Genomic DNA, 23,086 nt, shown 5'->3' with positions numbered 1-23,086 from the left:
TGCCCCGCTCCCTCTCCTCCATAAAGCCCTATGAGTAGTCACTGCAGAAGTGTCCCTTGGAGTCCTCCTTGTACCTGAGCTGGTCACCATGAATGGGCCTCAGGCCTGCTTTGAAACACACTGTTCTCCCATTCGAGACTCACACCACCCGTCTTGCACATCTAGGTGGTCCCAATGGGGCAGCGTGCGGGGAGCATGGGTGCTGGGGGAGAGGGTGGAAGAGAACAGGTGGGTCTGTGTAAACCCCTCACGGGCACCTGGCAAACTTCTGAGATGTGCATGGCCTATGATGGTGACTCAGGGCTGTTACTGCATGAAAGGAGGCCTCCTGGGCATTCGGTCTGAATGGAGTTGGCTTAGCCGTTTCTATCAAATTTACTAACCCCATGTGACACAGAGAACAAATATGCAGAGGACTCACAACTTTATTGAAAATACAAAACATGCCCTAAAACAGTGGGTCAAGGCCTCTACTTCTATTTAATATACTTTGCAGGCATCTGGGGAACTGCTCTTGGTGGTGAGGTATGCAGAATTTGAAACTGGCTCAAAGGCCCTTTGGAAAAAACCGTCACAGACACAATTCAATAGAAAGTTCGGGCAGCTGAAGGATCTCCAATGGAAAGGAACGACGCGATGCCACATGAGGGCACCAACAGTGTAGCACGTGTGGAAGATGACAGGGCGGAGGATGCAACAGCATAGGAGGAAAGGGTGGCAAGGGCGGCCTGGGCGGCATGGGTGGCATGGATGGCTCAGGCGGCACGGGCAGGTTGGGTGGCATGGGGGGCATGGGTGGGACGGGCGGCATGGGTGGCATGGGTGGCACGGGCAGGTTGGGTGGCATGGGGGGCATGGGTGGGACGGGCGGCATGGGCGGCATGGGCAGGTTGGGTGGCATGGGGGGCATGGGTGGGACGGGCGGCATGGGCGGCATGGGTGGCACGGGCAGGTTGGGTAGCATGGGCGCCCCGGGCAGCAGAGGCAGCTCCAGTGGCACTTGCTCCAGAAAAACGTGGACCCAATCCAGCTCCTGAAGCAGAATGGCACGGCAGGGTTCACACACACTAACGACAGCACGGAGGACCGGGGGCACGTGGGGCACGTTTCTGAGCATTACTGCCCTCTGATGTCTCCGACACTTGGCCCTTCTACTCCTAAACCAAACCTTCAAGCAGAGAGAAAAAGGGATTGATTAGTATATTGAGCATTTCATGTCAGACATGAAAAATTGCAGCAGGGAGCTCTCGGTGCCTTGAAGATTTGAAAGCGCATCAGGAGAAGCTATTTCCTTCTTGCTAAAGTATCTTAGGATATGTAGCTGAAGGCGCTCCCTTCAGCCGCCCTCCCCCCAAGAGCGAGCACCGACTATGTGCCAGGCTCTGGATTGGCATATGGCTTTGTCTCTCCCCTCCCACCTTTTCTATTATTTCCCCCACTCTTACACGCAGGTGGAGCTGACCAACTGCACTCTGTCCCTGCTGTTATTACTGTGCCTGGGAGGTCTGCGTCCTGACAACTGACCGTCAGCTCCAGCTGCCACTAATCCCTACTCATTGGGCAGGTGTCACCTTACTTATGGGGGAAGTTGAGCATAGGAAAAAGTGGGTGCCTTTTAAAATCATACTGAGGGGAACGGTCCCCATTTTGAAAAACCCATCTTTGGTTACAGTAAGTAATCAATAGGAGTGGGTTGGATTTTTAAACAAAAGTTTTCCCCAAAGATGACTAAAAAGGGTCATTCATCCTCTGGAGCCTTGGGATGGTTATAAAGAAGGAGATGGTATTGTGAGGGAGGTTTGGTCATGGGGGGCCCAGGGACTTTGTGGCTTGTCTTGCTGGACACCGGCGAAACTGAAGCCCTGGACACTGCCTTAATATTAGACTATAGGGGTAACGAATGCTTAGACGAACTCAGCCCAAATTTACTAAAACTCTTAAAATCTTTGCCCAGACAAGAGTTTGGGGGGAAAGAGGCATACCATTGTCACCTCTGTCAATTCTGCACTCTCCAACCTGCCCCACCCTCCAAACCTTCCTGGGCTCAGGACCAGGTCAGCTCACTCCGCTCTGGCTACAGTTGCAGGGCCTTGGAGCAGAGCCTCTGGTGCCCAGCAAGGTTGCGCCCTCTAGGAGCTGCTAATCAACCAGGAGATCCCCATCCTGTCCCTTATGCTTAAGTCAAGAGGGTGCAACCTGCATTTTAGGAGGACAGCCGACAACCACGTGACTGAGGGGTCACAAAACGGCTCCCCCCTAAATATCTGCCAACTAGTAACAACTGAAAGTAAAACCTGTCCTGTGGACTGCACTGCTCCCTCAGCATCTCAGTTAATGGAATTGTGCCATATTTAGTATTTTTGGATGTTTCCACTCGGCAAATTTTACATGAGACCAAGGGCCTCCTCTCTCTGTCGCCCCATCTTCCCTCTCCCATCTTAGTATTTGGGTCCTTCTGCTGCATGAATATGTAGTCGAGAAAAGCCAGTGTAATAGAGCTCATTTTGGGGGGTTCGAGCGTACCAATGGTCAAATCTGCATAAATATAAGCAATGTGCAAAGCTGGCTATGTGAGGTTCAGGCTGACACTACTTCCATATTTCCAATACTGGTTTCATAAAACAGCTCCTACTGTCCTTGCAAACCAAGGGAGGGTGTCCATTAAATGTTTCTTTGGGACGCTCATGCTGTAGAGTTTGGAAACAGATGAAAACATTCTCCCGTCTTCTTCATTTGTTTCTTGTTGCTCCTTTTCCCTTCAGAACTCCATTAAGAGACCACTACGTAAACCCAGGAGAAGCAAGCCACCAAAACTTCAGTTTCTCTTTTCCTCTGAGCTTGCTTTGCCTGCTTGAGAAAGCAGAGGCCTGCGCCTCCCAAGCCCTGGCCAGACCTGACTGTGAGCCCAGCCCGTGGCCTTAGGCCGCCAGCACTGCTTTCCAGACCCCACCACCAGCTCTGCAGCCCGTGTCCATCACTGCCCTCACACACGCTCTCTGCAGCAAAGCTAGTGAACCCATCCTGATTCTTCTTTCCTTCCTTCCTTCTTTCTTCCTTTCTATCAATCTTGTGTTGTAAAAAAATATTCCTCTTCCACAACAAGTGAAGCCACTGCACTGAGAAGACCGCGCACCACAACGAAGAGTAACCCCGGCTCTCCTCAACTAGAGAAGAGCCCACGCACAGCAACGAAGACCCAACGCAGCCAAATATAAATAAATAAATATATTAAATATATATATATGTTATATATATATATATACTCCTTTGATACAACTTACTGTGTTCTATGGACAAATAATCAGCTTCTGTGCCATGAGCTACCAACTAGTAACCACTACCTGAATGAATGAGCAAGTATTTCAAATTAACACAGGTAAGCGACTAGCTGAGAGCCAACCACTGACCATCACAAACAAATTCTTCGAAACCAATCCCTCATAATAGTATGAAAACGGAAGAAAAAAATTCTTAGACATTAGAAATTGCTCAAAATAATATTCACTGATACATTCGGTAGTTTCATAATGTTGAATTTACGCAGTATCTCCAAGACATATATCGATAGTATCCAATTATTCTCAAACCCGTCCACCTTTTGAGGTCAGTGGAAATTTATTCAAATTTGTTCTTTTTGTTTGTTTTATTGTTTTATATGTTTAGACAAATTCCTAAAGGTTGCAAACCTTTCCCCCCTCTCCATCATACTGCACAACCTACTATGTTAGCAATGTTTTCAGGCTGCACATCAAAAAATTTCAGAAAATTAAAATTTACGGCTGAAACTCTCTACACTGCTCTACCAAACACATAAAAACAACAGCAAGAGGACCAGGCACTTGGAATTTTAAGCTATTCGCCTCCCCATCAGTCTCATCTAAACTAAACATATATTAGTTGCTCACATGTTGTGTTCCGAGGTGAGTTATTTATTCCCTTACCCAATTGCCTGAATACTTGTAAATTCACTCCTTATACAAAGAGCTTAGGCCTGGCTTTAAAACTTTTAAATAATTTAGTATACTTGAACCCTCTTCTAACCCAGCTATTTGGTGCATTAATTTGAATAACTGCCAAGTCAGAATCAGCCCCAACATGATTCCACAGAGACTTGTCCCCTAAGGGATACCAGTTTTGGAAGGAGTTTAACTTTACTGAAGATACATATATTCTGGCCCCAAAGCCCCACAAGTCCAAACCTTATTTCCAAAACATCGACAAGTGTACAAAAACACACCAACTTGAGAATGTCTAGGACAAGGTATCCAATTCCTAAAGCAGGTTTTAGATTGGCTGCCGTGCCAAGTTGCTTTTTTCAGGTTTACTGACCCACACACTGGCTTCAGTCACTCCCAGGCGTCTTGCAAGCTCCTTTCTGAGGGGAAAAATATTGAAAATATTCAGCACTTGACATTATGGATGAAACAAAATATACAATGCACATTTTATGCTATGTTAAAATGTTTATTCAGAGAGTAGCCAAGATGATGACATAGGAAAAACCCCGAGCTTACCTCCTTCCATGGGTACACCAAAATTACAGCTATTTACAAAGCAACTTTTTTTTTTTTTTTTTTTTGCGGTACGCGGGCCTCTCACTGTTGTGGCCTCTCCCGTTGCGGAGCACAGGCTCCGGATGCGCAGGCTCAGCGCTCATGGCTCACGGGCCCAGCCGCTCCGCGGCATGTGGGATCTTCCCGGAACGCGGCACGAACCCGTGTCCCCTGCATCGGCAGGCGGACACTCAACCACTGCGCCACCAGGGAAGCCTACAGAGCAACTATTGATGAGAATGACCTGAAGACTAGCAGACAAGAGCTTCCACAACTACAGATCTAAAGAAGGAAACACAATGAGATGGATAGGAAGGGCCGAGATGTGGTATAGTCAAGACCCACACCCCCAGGTTGGCGACCCATAAATGGGAGGATAATTACAATTGCAGAGGTTCTCCCCAAGAAGCAAGGGGTCCAAGCACATTAGATTTACGAACTGGGAGAAAATATTTGCACACCATGCAACTGACAAGGGCTTAATTTCCAAAATATGCCAATAGCTCGTACAACTCAATAACAAAAAAACAAACAACGCAATCAAAAAATGGGCAGAAGACCTAAATAGACATTTCTCCAAAGAAGACATACAGATGGCCAACAGGCACATGAAAAGATGCTCAACATCACTAATCCCATATCTGGGCATATACCTGAAAAAGATGAAAGCTCTAATTCGAAAAGATACATGCACCCCAATGTTCAGAGCAGCACTGTTTACAATAACTAAGATGTGGAAGCAACCTAAGTGTCCATCAACAGATGAATGGATGAAGACGATGTGGTATATATATACAATGGAATATTACTCAGCCATAAAAAGGTATGAAATCCTGCCATTTGTAACAACATGGACGGACTTAGAGAGTACTATCCTAAGTGAAGTAAGTCAGACAGAGAAAGACAAATATTACATGATACCACTTATATGTGGAATCTAAAAAACAGAACAAGTGAACTTATTTACAAAACAAAAACAGATTCACAGACATAAAAAACAAACTTATGGTTACCAAGTGGGGGGATAAATTGGGAGCACAGGATTAACAGATGCACACTACCATAGATACCAGATAAACCACAAGGATTTATTGTATAGCACAGGGAACTCTATTCAATATCTTGTAATAAAATATAATGGAAAAGAATAAGAAAAAAGAATATAGATATATACATATATACGTATAATCTCATGCACTGCTATATATAAACCTCATGGTAACCACAAACCAAAAATCTATAATAGATACACACACACAAAAAGAGAAAGGAATCCAAACATAACACTAAAGATAGTCATCAAATCACAAGGGAAGAGAGCAAAAGAAGAAGGAACAAAAAAGAACTCCAAAAACAATTAGCAAAATGGCAGTAATTACATACCTACCAATAATTACTTTAAATATAAATGGAATAAATGCTCCAATCAAACGACAAAGAGTGGCTGAATGGATACAAAAACAAGACCCACATACATGCTGCCTACAAGAGATGCACTTCAGATCTAAAGACTCAGACAGAAAGTGAAGGGATGGAAAAAGGTATTCCATGCAAATGGAAATCAAAATAAAGCTGGAGTAGCATTTCTCATATGAGACAAAATACACTTTAAAATAAAGACTATTACAAGAGACAAAGAAGGACACTACATAATGATCAAGGGATCGATCCAAGAAGAAGATATAACAACTGTAAATATTTAAGCACCCAACATAGGAGCACCTCAATACATAAGGCAAAGGCTAACAGCCATAAAAGGGGAAATCGACGGTAACGCAATCATAGTAGGGGACTTTAACACCCCACTTTCACCAATGGGCAGATCATCTAAAATGAAGATAAATAAGGAAACACAAGCTTTAAATGATACATTAAACAAGATGGACTTAATTGATATTTATAGGACATTCCATCCCAAAACAACAGAATACACATTCTGCTCAAGTACTCATGGAACATTCTCCAGGATAGATCATATCTTGGATCACAAATCAAGCCTTGGTAAATTTAAGAAAATTGAAATCATATCAAGTATCTTTTCCGACCACCACGCTATGAAACTAGATATCAATTACAGGAAAAGATCTGTAAAAAATACAAACACATGGAGGCTAAACAATACACCACTTAATAACCAAGTGATCACTGAAGAAATCAAAGAGGAAATCAAAAAATACCTAGAAACAAATGACAATGGAGACACGATGACCCAAAACCTATGGAATGCAGCAAAAGCAGTTCTAAGAGGGAAGTTTATAGCAATACAATCCTACCTTAAGGAACAGGAAACATCTCAAATAAACAACCTAACCTTGCACCTAAAGCAATTAGAGAAAGAAGAACAAAAAAACCCCCAAAGTTAGCAGAAGGAAAGAAATCATGAAGATCAGATCAGAAATAAATGAAAAAGAAATGAAGGAAATGATAGCAAAGATCAATAAAACTAAAAGCTGGTTCTTTGAGAAGATAAACAAAATTGATAAACCATTACCCAGACTTATCAAGAAAAAAAGGGAGAAGACTCAAATCAATAGAATTAGAAATGAAAAAGGAGAAGTAACAACTGACACTGCAGAAATACAAAGGATCATGAGCGATTACTACAAGCAACTATATGCCAATAAATTTGACAATGGGAAAAAATGGACAAATTCTTAGAAAGGCACAACTTGCCGAGACTGAACCAGGAAGAAATAGAAAATATGAACTGACCGATCACAAGCACTGAAATTGAAAGTGTGATTAAAAATCTTCCAACAAACAAAAGCCCAGGACCAGATGGCTTCACAGGCGAATTCTATCAAACATTTAGAGAAGAGCTAACACCTATCAATCTCAAACTCTTCCAAAATATAGCAGAGGGAGGAACACTCCCAAACTCATTCTACGAGGCCACCATCACCCTGATACCAAAACTAGACAAGATGTCACAAAGCAGGAAAACTACAGGCAATACCACTGATGAACATAGATGCAAAAATCCTCAACAAAATACTAGCAAACAGAATCCAACGGCACATTAAAAGGATCATGCACCATGATCAAGTGGGGTTTATTCCAAGAATGCAAGGATTCTTCCATATACGCAAATCAATCAATGTGATACACCATATTAACACATTGAAGGAGAAAAACCATAGGGTCATCTCAATCGATGCAGAGAAAGCTTTCGACAAAATTCAACACCCATTTATGATAAAAACCCTGCAGAAAGCAGGCATAGAGGGAACTTTCCTCAACATAATAAAGGCCATATATGACAAGCCCACAGCCAACATCGTCCTCAATGGTGAAAAACTGAAACCATTTCCACTAAGATTAGGAACAAGACAAGGTTTCCCACTTTCTCACCACTCTTATTCAACATAGTTTTGGAAGTTTTAGCCACAGCAATCAGAGAAACAAAAAATAAAAGGAATCCAAATTGGAAAAGAAGAAGTAAAGCTGTCACTGTTTGCAGATGACATGATACTATACATAGAGAATCCTAAAGATGCTAGCAGAAAACTACTAGAGTGAATCAATGTATTTGGTAAAGCAGCAGGATACAAAATTAATGCACAGAAATCTCTGGCATTCCTATACAATAATGATGAAAAATCGAAAAGTGAAACTAAGAAAACACTCCCATTAACCACTGCAACAAAAAGAATAAAGTATCTAGGAATAAACCAACCTAAGGAGACAAAAGACCTGTGTGCAGAAAATTATAAGACACTGATGAAAGAAATTAAAGATGACACAAATAGATGGAGAGATATACCATGTTCTTGGAATGGAAGAACCAACATTGTGAAAATGACTCTACTACCCAAAGCAATCTACAGATTTAATGCAATCCCTATCAAACTACCACTGGCATTTTTCACAGAACTAGAACAAAAAATTTCACAAATTGTATGGAAACACAAAAGACCCCGAATACCTAAAGCAATCTTGAGAACGAAAAATGGAGCTGGAGGGATCAGGCTCCCTGACTTCAGACTATACTACAAAGTTACAGTCATCAAGACAGTATGGTACTGGCACAAAACCAGAAATACAGATCAATGGAACAGGATAGAAAGCCCAGACATAAACCCACGCACATATGGTCACTTTACCTTTGATAAAGGAGGCAACAATATATGGTAGAGAAAAGACAGCCTCTTCAATAAGTGGTGCTGGGAAAACTGGACAGGTACATGTAAAAGTATGAAATTAGAACACTCCCTATCACCATATACAAAAATAAACTAAAAATGGATTAAAGACCTAAATGTAAGGCCAGACACTATCAAACTCTTAGAGGAAAACATAGGCAGAACACTCTATGACATAAATCAGAGCAAGATCCTTCTTGACCCACTTCCTAGAGAAATGGAAATAAAAACAAAAATAAACAAATGGGACCTATTGAAACTTCAAAGCTTTTTCACAGCAAAGGAAACCATAAACAAGACCAAAAGACAACCCTCAGAATGGAAAAAAGTATTTGCAAATGAAGCAACTGACAAAGGATTCATCTCCAAAATTTACAAACAGTTCATGCAGCTCAATATCAAACAAACAACAGCCCAATCCATAAATGGGCAGAAGACCTAAATAGACATTTCTCCAAAGAAGATACACAGATTGCCAACAAACACATGAAAGAATGCTCAACATCATTTTTTGTAATTAATTAATTAATTTATTTATTTTTGGCCGTGTTGGGTCTTCATTTCTGTGCGAGGGCTCTCTCTAGTTGCGGAAAGCGGGGGCCACTCTTCATCGCGGTGCGCGGGCCTCTCACTATCACGGCCTCTCTTGTTGCGGAGCACAGGCTCCAGACGCACAGGCTCAGTAGTTGTGGCTCACGGGCCCAGTTGCTCCGTGGCATGTGGGATCTTCCCAGACCGGGGCTCGAACCCGTGTCCCCTGCATTGGCAGGCAGATTCTCAACCACTGCACCACCAGGGAAGCCCTGCTCAACATCATTAATCATTAGAGAAATGCAAATCAAAACTACAATGAGATGTCATATCACACCGGTCAGAATGGCCATCATCAGAAAAATCTAGAAACGATAAATGCTGGAGAGGGTGCGCAGAAAAGGGAACGCTCTTGCACTGTTGGTTGGAATGTAAATTGATACAACCACTATGGAGAACAGTATGGAGGTTCCTTAGAAAACTAAAAATAGAACTACCATATGACCCAGCAAACCCACTACTGGGAATATACCCTGAGAAAACCATAATTCCAAAAGAGTCATGTACCACAATGTTCACTGCAGCTCTATTTACAATAGCCAGGACATGGAAGCAACCTAAGTGTCCATCAACAGGTGAATGGATAAAGAAGATGTGGCACATATATACAATGGAATGTTACTCAGCCATAAAAAGAAACGAAATCGAGTTATTTGTAGTGAGGTGGATGGACCTAGCGTCTGTCTTACACAGTGAAGTAAGTCAGAAAGAGAAAGACAAATACCGTATGCTAACACATATATATGGAATCTAAGGAAAAAAATGACATGAAGAACTAGGCGCAAGACAGGAATAAAGACACAGACCTACTAGAGAATGGACTTGAGGATACGGGGAGGGGGAAGGGTAAGCTGGGACAAACTGAGAGAGTGGCATGGACATATATACACTACCAAACGTAAAATAGATAGCTAGTGGGAAGCAGCCGCATAGCACAGGGAGATCAGCTCGGTGCTTTGTGACCACCTAGAGGGGTGGGATAGGGAGGGTGGGAGGGAGGGAGACGCAAGCGGGAAGAGATATGGGGACATATGTATATGTATAACTGATTCACTTTGTTATAAAGCAGAAACTAACACACCATTGTAAAGCAATTATACCCCAATAAAGATGTTAAAAAAAACAAAAAAACAAAATAAGAGAACAAAACCCAAAGTTAGTACAAGGGACAAAGTCACAAAGATCAGAGAAGAAAGAAATGAAATAGATTTTAAAATATATAAAATATCAATGGAAGTAAGAGATGATTCTTTGAAAAGGTAAATAAAATTGATAAACCTTTAGCCAGACTCATCAAGAAAAAGAGAAAGAGGGTCCAAATCAATAAAATCAGAAAAGAAAAAGAGGTTAGAACCAACACCACAGAAATACAAAGGATCATAAGAGATTACTATGAACAATCATACATCAATAAAATGGACAAACTAGAAGAAATGAACAAATTCCCAGAAATGTACCGTCTCCCAAGACTAAAGCAGTAAGAAATAGAAAATTTGAATACATCAATGATCAGTAATGAAACTGAATTGGATAATAAAAAAAGGATATATTTTACAGCACCAGGAATAGAGCCAATATTTTATAATAACTTTAAATGGAGAATAATCTATGAAAATATTGAATCACTGTGCTGCACATCTGAAACTAATATAACATTGTAAATCAAATATACCTCAATAAAAACAGACATTAGGAAGTAGAGAGCAGAAGCAAGAAGAACTACAATCCCACAGCCTGTGGAACAAAAACCACAATCACAGAAAGATAGACAAGATGAAAAGGCAGAGGGCTATGTACCAGATGAAGGAACAAGATGAAACCCCAGAAAAACAACTAAATGAAGTGGAGATAGGAAAACTTCCAGAAAATGAATTCAGAATAATGATAGTGAAGATGATCCAGGACCTCAGAAAACAAATGGAGGCAACGATTGAGAAGATGCAAGAAATGTTAAACAAAGATCTAGGAGAATTAAAGCACAAACAAACAGAGATGAACAATACAATAACTGAAATGAAAAATACACTAGAAGGAATCAATCGCAGAATAACTGAGGCAGAAGAACAGATAAGTGACCTGGAAGACAGAATGGTGGAGTTCACTGCCACGGAGCAGAATAAAGAAAAAAGAATGAAAAGAAATGAAGACAGCCTAAGAGACCTCTGGGACCACATTAAACGCAACAACATCCGCATTATAGGGGTCCCAGAAGGAGAAGAGAGAGAGAAAGGACCCGAGAAAATATTTGAAGAGATTATAGTGGAAAACTTCCCTAACGTGGGAAAGGAAATAGCCACCCAAGTCCAGGAAGCACAGAGAGTCCCAGGCAGGATAAACCCAAGGGGAAACACACCGAGACACATAGTAATCAAATTGACAAAAATTAAAGACAAAGAAAAATTACTGAAAGCAACAAGGGAAAAATGACAAATAATATACAAGGGAACTGCCATAAGGTTAACAGCTGATTTCTCAGCAGGAACTCTACAAAAGCCAGAAGGGAGTGGCATGATATACTTAAAGTGATGAAAGGGAAGAACCTACAACCAAGATTACTCTACTCGGCAAGGATGTCATTCAGTTCGATGGAGAAATCAAAAGCTTTACAGACAAGCAAAAGCTAAGAGAATTCAGCACTACCAAACCAGCTTTACAACAAATGCTACAGGAAGTTCTCTAAGTGGGAGACACAAGAGAAAAAAAGGACCTACAAAAACAAACCCATAACAATTAAGACAATGGTAACAGGAACATACATATCGATAATTACCTTAAACGTGAATGGACTAAATGCTCCAACTAAAAGACACAGCCTCGCTGAATGGACAGAAAAATAAGAACCATATACATGCTGTCTACAAGAGACCCACTTCAGACCAAGGGACACATACAGACTGAAAGTGAGGGGATGGAAAAAGATATTCCATGCAAATGGAAATCAAAAGAAAGCTGGAGGGCTTCCCTGGTGGCGCAGTGGTTGAGAGTCTGCCTGCCTATGCAGGGGACATGGGTTCGTGCCCTGGTCCGGGAGGATTCCATATGCCGCGGAGCGGCTAGGCCCGCGAGACATGGCCGCTGAGCCTGCGCGTCCGGAACCTGTGCTCTGCAACGGGAGAGGCCACAACAGTGAGAGGCCCACGTACCACAAAAAAAAATAAAGAAAGAAAAAAAAAAGCTGGAGTAGCAATACTTGTATCAGATAAAATAGACCTTAAAATAAACAATGTTACAAGAGACAAGGAAGGACACTACATAATGATCAATCCAGGAAGAAGATATAAGAATTATAAATATATATGCACTCAACATAGGAGCACCTCAATACATAGGGCAACTGCCAACAGCTATAAAAGAGGTAATCGACAGCAACACAATAATAGTGGGGGACTTTAACACCTCACTTACACCAATGGACAGATCATCCAAACAGAAAATTAATAAGGAAACACAAGCTTTAAATGACACAATAGACCAGACAGATTTAATTGATATTTATAGGACATTCCATCCAAAAACAGCAGATTACACTTTTTTCTCAACTGCGCATGGAACATTCTCCAGGACAGATCACATCTACGGCCACAAATCAAGCTTCAGTAAATTTAACAAAATTGAAATGATATCAAGCATCTTTTCTGACCACAACGCTATAAGATTAGAAATCAATTACAGGGAAAAAAACGTAAAAAACACGAACACATGCAGGCTAAACAATACGTTACTAAATAACCAAGAGATCATTGAAGAAATTAAAGAGGAAATCAAAAAATACCTAGAGACGAATGACAATGAAAACACGGCGATCCAAAACCTATGGGATGCAGCAAAAGCAGTTCTAAGACAGAAGTTTATAGCGATACAAGCCTACCTCAAGAAACAATAAAAATCTCAAGTAAACAATCTAAACTTACACCTAAAGGAACTAGAGAAAGAAGAACAAACAAAACCCAAAGTTAGCAGAAGGAAAGAAATCATAAAGATCAGAGCAGAAATAAATGAAATAGAAACAAAGAAAACAATAGCAAAGATCAACAGAACTAAAAGCTGGTTCTTTGAGAAGATAAACGAAATTGATACACCATTAGCCAGACTCCTCAAGGAAAAGAGGGAGAGAACTCAAATCAATTAAATTAGGAATGCAAAAGGAAAAGTTACAACAGACACTGCAGAAATACAAAGCAACCTAAGAGACTACTACAAGCAACTCTATGGAAATAAAATGGACAACCTGGAAGAAATGGACAAATTCTTAGAATGGTATAACCTTCCAAGACTGAACCAGGAAGAAACAGAAAATATGAACAGACCAATCACAAGTAATTAAATTGAAACTGTGATTAAAAATCTTCCAACAGGGCTTCCCTGGTGGCGCAGTGGTTGAGAGTCCGCCTGCCGATGCAGGGGACACGGGTTCGTGCCCCAGTCCGGGAAGATCCCACATGCCGCGGAGTGGCTGGGCCCATGAGCCATGGCCGCTGAGCCTGCGCGTCTGGAGCCTGTGCTCTGCAACGGGAGATGCCACAGCAGTGAGAGGCCCGCGTACCGCAAAAAAAAAAAAAAAAAAAAAAATCTTCCAACAAACAAAAGTCCAGGACCAGATAGCTTCACAGGTGAATGCTATCAAACATTTAGAGAAGAGCTAACACCCATCCTTCTCAAACTCTTCCAAAAAATTGCAGAGGAAGGAACACTCCCAAACTCATTCTATGAGGCCACCATCACCTGGATACCAAAACCAGACAAAGATACTACAAAAAAGAAAATTACAGACCAATATCACTGATGAATATAGATGCCAAAATCCTCAACAAAATACTAGCAAGCAGAATACAACAACACATTAAAAGGATCAGACACTGTGATCAAGTGGGATTTATCCCAGGAATGCAAGGATTCTTCAATATATGCAAATCAATCAATGTGATACACCATATTAACACATTGAAGAAGAAAAACCATATGATCATCTCAATAGATGAAGAAAAAACTTTTGAGAAAATTCGACACCCATTTATGATAAAAACTCTCCAGAAAGTGGGCATAGAGGGAACCTACCTCAATATAATAAAGCCCATATACGACAAACCCACAGCAAACATCATTCTCAGTGGTGAAAAACTGAAAGCATTTCCTAAGATCAGGAACAAGACAAGGTTGCCCACTCTCACCACAATTATTCAACATAGTTTTGGAAGTCCTAGCCACGGCAATCGGAGAAGAAAGAGAAATAAAAGGAATACAAATTGGAATAGAAGAAGTAAAGCTGTCACTGTTTGCAGATGGCATGATACTATACATAGAGAATCCTACAGATGCCACCAGAATACTACTGGAGCTAACCAATGAATTTGGTAAAGTTGCAAGATACAAAATTAATGCACAGAAATCTCTTGCATTCCTATACACTAATGATGAAAAATCTGAAAGAGAAATTAAGGAAACACTCCCATTTACCATGGCAACAAAAAGAGTAAAATACCTAGGAATAAACCTACCTAGAGAGACAAAAGACCTGTATGCAGAAAACTATAAGACACTGATGAAAGAAATTAAAGATGATACCAACAGATGGAGAGATATACCATGTTCTTGGATTGGAAGAATCAACATTGTGAAAATGGCAATACTACCCAAAGCAATCTACAGATTCAATGCAATCCCTATCAAATTACCAATGGCGTGTTTTACAGAACTAGAACAAAAAAATCTTAAAATTTGTATGGAGACACAAAAGACCCCGAATATCCAAAGCAGTCTTGAGGGAAAAAAATGGAGCTGGAGGAATCAGACTCGCAGACTTCAGACTATACTGCAAAGCTACAGTAATCAAGACAATAGGGTACTGGCACAAAAACAGAAATACAGATCAATGCAACAGGATAGAAAGCCCAGACATAAACCCACGCACCTATGGTCAACTAATCTATGACAAAGGAGGCAGGGACGTACAATGGAGAAAAAGACAGTCTCTTCAATAAGTGGTGCTGGGAAAACTGGACAGCTCCATGTAAAAGAATGCAATTAGAACACTCCCTAACACCATACACAAATATAAACTCAAAATGGATTAGAGACCTAAATGTAAGACCGAGCACTATAAAACTCTTAGAGGAAAACATAGGAAGAACACTCTTTGAGATAAATTGAAGCAAGATCTTTTTTGTTCCACCTCCTAGAGTAATGAAAATAAAAACAAAAATAAACCAATGGGACCTAATGAAACTTAAAAGCTTTTGCATAGCAAAGGAGACCATAAACAAGGCCAAAAGACAACCCTCAGAATGGGAGAAAATATTTGCAAATGAAGCAAGTGACAAGGGATTAATCTCCAAAATTTACAAGCAGCTCATGCAGCTCAATAGCAAAAAAACAAACAACCCAATCCAAAAATGGGCAGAAGACCTAAACAGACATTTCTCCAAAGACGACATACAGATGGCCAAGAAGCACATGACAAGCTGCTCAACATCACTATTATTAGAGAAACGCAAATCAAAACTACAGTGAGGTATCACCGCACACCAGTTAGAATGGGCATCATCCGAAAATCTACAAACAACAAATGCTGGAGAGGGTGTGGAGAAAAGGGAACCCTGTTGCCCTGTTGGTGGGAATGTAAATTGATATAGCCACTATGGAGAACAGTATGGAGGTTCCTTAAAAAACTAAAAATAGAATTACCATATGACCCAGTAATCCCACTCCTGGGCATATACCCAGAGAAAACCGTAATTCAAAAAGACACATGCACCCCAATGTTCATTACAGCACTATTTACAATAGCCAGGTCATGGAAGCAACCTAAATGCCCATCGTCAGATGAATGGATAAAGAAGATGTGGTACATATGTACAGTGGAATATTAGTCATAAAAAGGAACGAAATTGGGTCATTTGTAGAGATGTGGATGGATCTAGAGACTGTCATACAGAGTGAAGTAAGTCAGAAAGAGAAAAACAAATATCCTATATTAATGCATATATGTGGAACCTAGAAGAATGGTACAGATGAACCAGTCTGCAGGGCAGAAATAGAGACGCACATGTACAGAACAAACATATGGACACCAAGGGGGGACAGTGGGGTGGTGGTGGTGGTGGGGTGAACTGGGAGACTGGGATTGACATATATACAGTAATATGTGTAAAATGGATAACTAATAAGAACCCGCTGTATAAAAAAATAAATAAAATTCAAAAATTCAGAAAAATAAATATATAAAAAAATAAAAACGGACAGCACCAATCATCAGAGTAATGCAAACCACAACTACAATGAGATATCACCTTAGAATAGCTACCGTCCAAAAGACTACAGGGACTTCCCTGGTGGCGCAGTGGTTAAGAATCCACCTGCCAGTGCAGGGGACACGGGTTTGAGCCCTGGTCCAGGAAGATCCTACATGCCACAGAGCAACTAAGCCCGTGCACCACAACTACTGAGCCTGCGCTCTAGAGCCCTCGGGCCACAACTACTGAGCCCGTGTGCCACAACTACTGAAGCCTGCGCACCTGCAGCCTGTGATCCACCACAAGAGAAGCCACCGCAATGAGAAGCCCGTGCACCGCAACAAAGAGCAGCTCTGGCTCACCTGCAACTAGAGTAAGCTCGCGCACAGCATCGAAGACCCAATGCAGCCAAAACTTAGTAAATTAATTAATTCTTAAAAAGACTACAAATAACAAATATTGGTGAGGATGTGGAGAAAGGGGAACCCTTGTACACTGTTGGTGGGAATGTAAATTGGTGCAGCCACTGTGGCAAACAGTATGGAGGTTTCTCAAAAAACTAAAAATAGAACTACCATAGGACCCAGCAATTTCAATCCTGGGTATATATCTGAAAAAAACAAAAACACTAATTCAAAAAGATACATGCACCCCAATGTTCATAGCAGCATCATTTACAATAGCCAAGATATGGGAGCAACCTGAGTGTCCACCAATAGAGGAACGGATAAAGAAGATGTGGTATGTATATACAATGGAGGTTAAAAAGAATAAAACTTTGCCATTTGCAACAACATGGATGGACTTGGAGGGTATTATGCTTAGTGAAATGAGTAGGACAGAGAAAGACAAATGATCTCACTGATATGTGGAATCTAAAAATTAAAGCAAACTATTGAATACAACGAAAAAGAAACAGTCTCATAGATATAGAGAACAAACTAGTGGTTACCAGTGGGAAGATACAGGGGAGAAGGACGAGATAGGGGCAGTGGATTAATAGGTACAAACTACTATGTATAAAATAAATAAGCTACAAGGATATACTGTACAGCATGGGGAATATAGCCAATATTTTATAATAACTATAATGGAGTATAACCTTTAAAAATTGTGAATCACTATATTGTACACCTGAAACTTATATAATATTGTACATCAACTGTAACTCAATTAAAAACAAACCCGATAACCCTAAAGTCTCCACCAAAAAACTGCTACAACTAATAAGTGAATTCAGTAAAGTTTCAGGATTCAAATTAATATACAGAAATCTGCTGCTTTTCTCTACACTATAATACACTATACTCTCAGACAGAAAGCAAGAAAACAATCCCATTTAAAATAGCTTCAAGGGCTTCCCTGGTGGCGCAGTAGTTAAGAATCCACCTGCCAATGCAGGGGCCACAGGTTCAAGCCCTGGTCTGGGAAGATCCCACATGCCGTGGAGCAACTAAGCCTGTGGGACACAACTACTGAGCCTGCGCTCTGGAGCCTGCGAGCCACAGCTACTGAGCCCGTGTGCCACAACTACTAAAGTCCGCGTGCCTAGAGCCTGTGCTCTGCAACAAGAGAAGCCACCGCAATGAGAAGGCCCCACTTGCCGCAACTAAAGAAAGCCCACGTGCAGCAACAAAGACCCAACGCAGCCAAAAATAAAAGTAATTAATTAATTAATAATAAGAAATAAAATAGCATCAAAAAGAATAAAATACCTAGGAATAAACTTAACCAAGGAAGTGAAAGACCTATACTCTGAAAACTATATACAAAACACTGATGAAGGAATTTGAAAATGTTCCCCCCAAATGGCAAGATACACTGTGTTCTTGGATTGGAAGAATTAATATTGCTAAAATATCCATACAGGAAACACAGGGGACCCCGAATGGCCAGGGCAGTCTTGAGAACGAGGAACGGAGCTGGAGGAGTCGGGCTCCCTGGCTTCGGACTATACTACAGAGCTGCAGTGGTCGGGACACTGTGGTACTGGCGCAGAGGCAGGGAGATGGATCAGTGCAACAGGATGGAAAGCCCAGAGATGAACCCACGCACATATGGTCACCTTATCTTTGATGAAGGAGGCAGGAGTGTACAGTGGAGAAGGGACAGCCTCTTCAATGGGTGGTGCTGGGAGGACTGGACAGGTACATGTAAAGGTTTGAGATTAGATCACTCCCTGGCACCATGCACAAAAATAAGCTCAAAATGGATGGAGGGCCTGAATGTAAGGCCAGAAGCTGTCGGGCTCTTAGAGGAAAGCATAGGCAGAACACTCTGTGACATAAATCACAGCAAGATCCTTTTTGACCCACCTCCTAGAGAAATGGAAATAGAAACAAGGGTGAACAGGTGGGACCTAGTGAAACTTCAGGGCCTTTGCACAGCGGAGGAAACCATAAGCAAGACCAGGGGACGACCCTCAGAATGGAAGAAGGTGTTTGCAGATGGAGCAACTGACAAAGGATTAATTTCCAAAATATGCAAGCAGCTCGTGCAGCTCAATAACAGAAAAACGGGCAACCCAATCCAGGAATGGGCAGGGGACCTGGGTAGACATTTCTCCAAGGAAGTTGTACAGACTGCCAGCAAGCACATGGAGGAATGCTCAATATCATTAATCATTAGGGAAATGCGGATCAGGGCTGCGGTGAGATATCATCTCACACCGGTCAGAATGGCCATCATCAAAAAATCTAGAAACAATAAATGCTGGAGAGGGTGTGGAGAAAGGGGAACGCTCCTGCACTGCTGGTGGGAATGTGAATTGGTACAGCCACTATGGAGAACAGTATGGGGGTTCCTTGGAAAACTACAAGTGGAACTGCCACGTGACCCAGCGGGCCCACTACTGGGCATATACCCTGGGAGGACTATGGTTCAAAGGGAGTCATGTACCAGGATGTTCATTGCAGCTCTATTTACAATGGCCCAGAGATGGAAGCAACCTAGGTGCTCATCATCGGATGAATGGATGGGGAAGATGTGGCATATATATACAATGGAATATTACTCAGCCATAAAAAGAAATGAAATTGAGTGAGGTGGGGAAATTGGATGAAGGCAGTCAAAAGGTACAAACTTCCAGTTATAAGATAAATAAGTACTAGGGATATAATGTACAACATGATAAATAAAATTAACACTGCTGTATGTTATATACGAAATCTGTTAAGAGAGTTCCTAAAAGTTCTCATCACACAAAAAACTTTTTTTCTGTTTAATTATGTATCTATATGAGATGATGGATGGTCACCAAACTTATTATGATAATCATTTCATGATGCACGTAAGCCAACTCATTATGCTGTGCACCTTAAACTTATACAGTACTGAATGTTAATTATATCATAATAGACTGGAAGAAAAAATATTTATCAGGCAGCTCTAGACATCCAAATCAAGGGGCATCTTGAGTTTGACACTTTTGAGAAAGGGAGAAATTGGGCTGATCCAATTATCACACCACAGCAAAAAGCAACCGAACTTGGAGTAATCGAGTTGAACAGAAAATCCTAAACCGAAGTTGATGCTAGTTGCCATCCCTTCTTGTTGAATCGTCTCCTGCCGCCATCCAGGTTTCCACGATACGGTTTGCCTACAAACAGCCTCTCCAAACACTCCTCCTCTGTCTCTTGCAAGCTTCTTTTATTGTCTTTCAATATTCCCTAGCTCAGTGAATATACCAGCAGCCATTCATTTGGGCAAATCAGAAATTTATACATTTTTCTTAAACATTTCCTTTTACCCCCGTGTTCAAATTACCATGAATTGCTATCAATTTTACCTGCTAAATATCTCTTTAATCTGTTCACTTCTCTCCATCGCCACTACCCTGGACCAACACACCATCACCTCTGGCCTTGCCTACTGAACAGCCTCCTAGGCTGTTCAGTCCTCCTAGGACTCCTAGGACTGAATCCCAGCTCTGCCACATTCCAGCTGTGCCATCTTGGGCAAGTCTCATCACTTCTCTGAGCTTCAGTTTTTTCACAGTTATAAGTGGGGATAATAACAGTGGCTACCACATTCACAAGGGGTTGTGAAGATTCAATGACAGTATGTAGAAAAACCCTTTAAAACAAGTGCTTAACACACAGTAAGCACAATGTAAATGATAGCTTTTTAAATTTTAGCCGCATTCACAGGTACTCAGCAACCCATTCATTCTCCACACTGAAGCTTGCTTTAGGGAACAATTCTGCCTCTGCCTCAGGCACAAACTTCAGGGGTAACTAAAAATTCAGTAATCGGGCTTCCCTGGTGGCGCAGGGGTTAAGAATCCACCTGCCGATGCAGGGGACACGGGTCCGAGCCCTGGTCCGGGAAGATCCCACATGCCGCGGGGCAACTAAGCCCGTGTGCCACCACTACCGAGACTGCGCTCTAGAGCCCGCGAGCCACAACTACTGAGCCCACGTGCCACAACTACTACGGAAGCCCACCCGCCTAGAGCCCGTGCTCTGCAACAAGAGAAGCCACCACAGTGCGCGCACCGCAATTTTAGGGTAGCCCCCGCTCGCCGCAACTAGAGAAAGCCCGTGCCCAGAGCCCGAGGGCAGCAACAAAGACCCAATGCAGCCATAAATAAATAAATTGATTTATTTTTAAAAATTCAGTAATCAAGATAAAGGATGTTTTAGGGCTTCCCTGGTGGCGCAGTGGTTGACAGTCCGCCTGCCGATGCGGGGGACACGGGTTCGTGCCCCGGTCCGGGAACATCCCACATGCCGCGGAGAGGCTGGGCCCGTGAGCCATGGCCGCTGAGCCTGCCCGTGAGCCATGGCCGCTGAGCCTGCACGTCCGGAGCCTGTGCTCCGCAACCGGAAAGGCCACAACAGTGAGAGGTCCGTGCACCGCAAAAAAAAAAAAAAAGAAAAGATAAAGGATGTTTTCATGTAGTGTTTAAACTAATGCAAATATAATCCATGAATAACTGATGATCAAAATTTCAGATAAAAGTAGATTCCAACTCTGCATTTGCTCCACCACGTGTCGGGCGACTCATTATTTATGTGAACCGGCGGCCCACAAAGCTCCCCAACGTGACTTACTCAAACACCGCACGGAAATATCGACCTCGATTCCCGCCAGGCAGAGTCCCCGCCCCCGTCCTAGGCCTCGAGTGTGCCGGAAGGGCGGGCCGCCGCCAGGCCCCGGGGCTTTCAGATCCGGAGCCGAGGAGAGGGACTCGCGAGAGCGCCGCCCACCACCCGCGCGGCAGCCCGCGCCACCCGAGACGCCTGCTTACCGCATGAGCGCGGTGGGGTACTGAGTGTGCTTGAAAACGCTCTCCAGGTCCTGCACCTGCACCTGCGTGAACCTGGCGCGGGGGCCCCGCCGCTGCCCGTCTGCGGTCTCGGGACCCTCGACGGCGGCCCGCGGGGGCTGCTCCTCGCCGCCCTGCTCTCCGCCTTCGCCGCCGCCCGCCTCGGCCTCGGCCTCGGCCTCGGCCTCGCGGCTTTCGCCGTCCGCGGGGCCGGCGGCTCCGACGCTGACCTCGCAGCCTTCCTTTCCTTCTCCTTCGTCTCCCGCCTCTTTCCCTTCCGCGGCTGCTCCCTGCTCCGGTTCGGACTGAGCCTTCTGCTCCTCTCCCCCCTCTCCGGGAGGCGACATCTCCGCGGGCTTCACCTCTGCAAGGGAGGAAACCCAAAGAGAAAGATCAGGCCGTCGAGTGAGCCCGGCTCTGGGGAGGGCCTGCGTCCGAGGGGGGGTCCTGCCGTTCGCCCCGCCCTGGGAAAGTACCTTTCCTGGAATCCGTTAAAGCGAGTGCCCCACCCGCCACTGACCTTTCGCTTCTTCCCGCTCCTCTTTGACCCCCAGCTTGAAGAAGCGGGCAATGGCTGCAAACGTGACGTCATAGGCATCGTGGCTGCTCTGCGGCTGACGCTCCATGTCCCGACTGCTGTCGAGGAGGCTGTGAGCTTCAGCAGAGGCTGCTCCGGATCTCCTGAGACCCCCGGCTCACGACTCAAGGCTAGAGCGGTGGCCCACGATCTGGCACGTTAAGGCTCCTCTGGCGGCTGGTCCGGTTTCAGAGATTCTGGTATGACGCCCGCTGTGGGTTTACCACAGCCTGCTGGGGGTTGGGTTAGCTGATGTGCGCATGCGGCAGGGCGTCGGCCGTCTAGGGACCGTCTAAGGGGGCGCGGGCAGGGCGCAGAGGATGTTGCGCGCCGCCCAGGCGCTGGTAGGGAGCATGCGTGAGAGCAGAATTCCGGGTGGCAGGTTGCAACCTAGCTGACTAAGTACTCCGCACTTGGTCGGGCGCCTTCCCAGATCAAGGGGCTGTGCCCGTTTTGTGGAGGGTAAGAGAGAGACCTCACCCAAGCTCCATAGACCTTGGAGAAGCATTTGGGGACTATCTCTTGACCGAGCCCTCCATATCCGGCAGCCAGTACCAAGAAGGGAACAGTAATCAAAGTAATACGGTCGCCCCTCGGTATCCGCGGGGGATTGGTTCCAGGACCCGCCGCGGATACCAAAATCGGCGGATGCTCAAGTCCCAGAGTCGGCCCTCTGCATCTGCTGATGCGAAACCCATGGCTATGGAGGGCCGCCTGTATATTTA

General features: G+C 43.4%; 1 protein-coding gene across 1 annotated transcript; it reads right to left on the bottom strand.

Annotated features, from left to right (window-relative positions):
* Nucleotides 1-571: 571 nt before the first annotated feature.
* On the bottom strand, nt 572-22,410 carry LOC132514121 (homeobox protein ESX1-like). Its single transcript, XM_060138876.1, has 5 exons — nt 22,305-22,410; nt 21,767-22,148; nt 4,330-4,375; nt 792-1,168; nt 572-728 (listed from the first exon to the last, which is right to left on the bottom strand). Exons 1-5 carry the CDS (start codon nt 22,408-22,410, stop codon nt 572-574), a joined length of 1,068 nt encoding a protein of 355 aa, XP_059994859.1.
* Nucleotides 22,411-23,086: the final 676 nt, after the last annotated feature.

The sequence above is a fragment of the Lagenorhynchus albirostris genome, chromosome X (assembly GCF_949774975.1).
Source record: "Lagenorhynchus albirostris chromosome X, mLagAlb1.1, whole genome shotgun sequence".
Classification (NCBI taxonomy): Eukaryota; Metazoa; Chordata; class Mammalia; order Artiodactyla; family Delphinidae; genus Lagenorhynchus; species Lagenorhynchus albirostris.
This window is presented reverse-complemented; position numbering and strand designations above follow the sequence as displayed.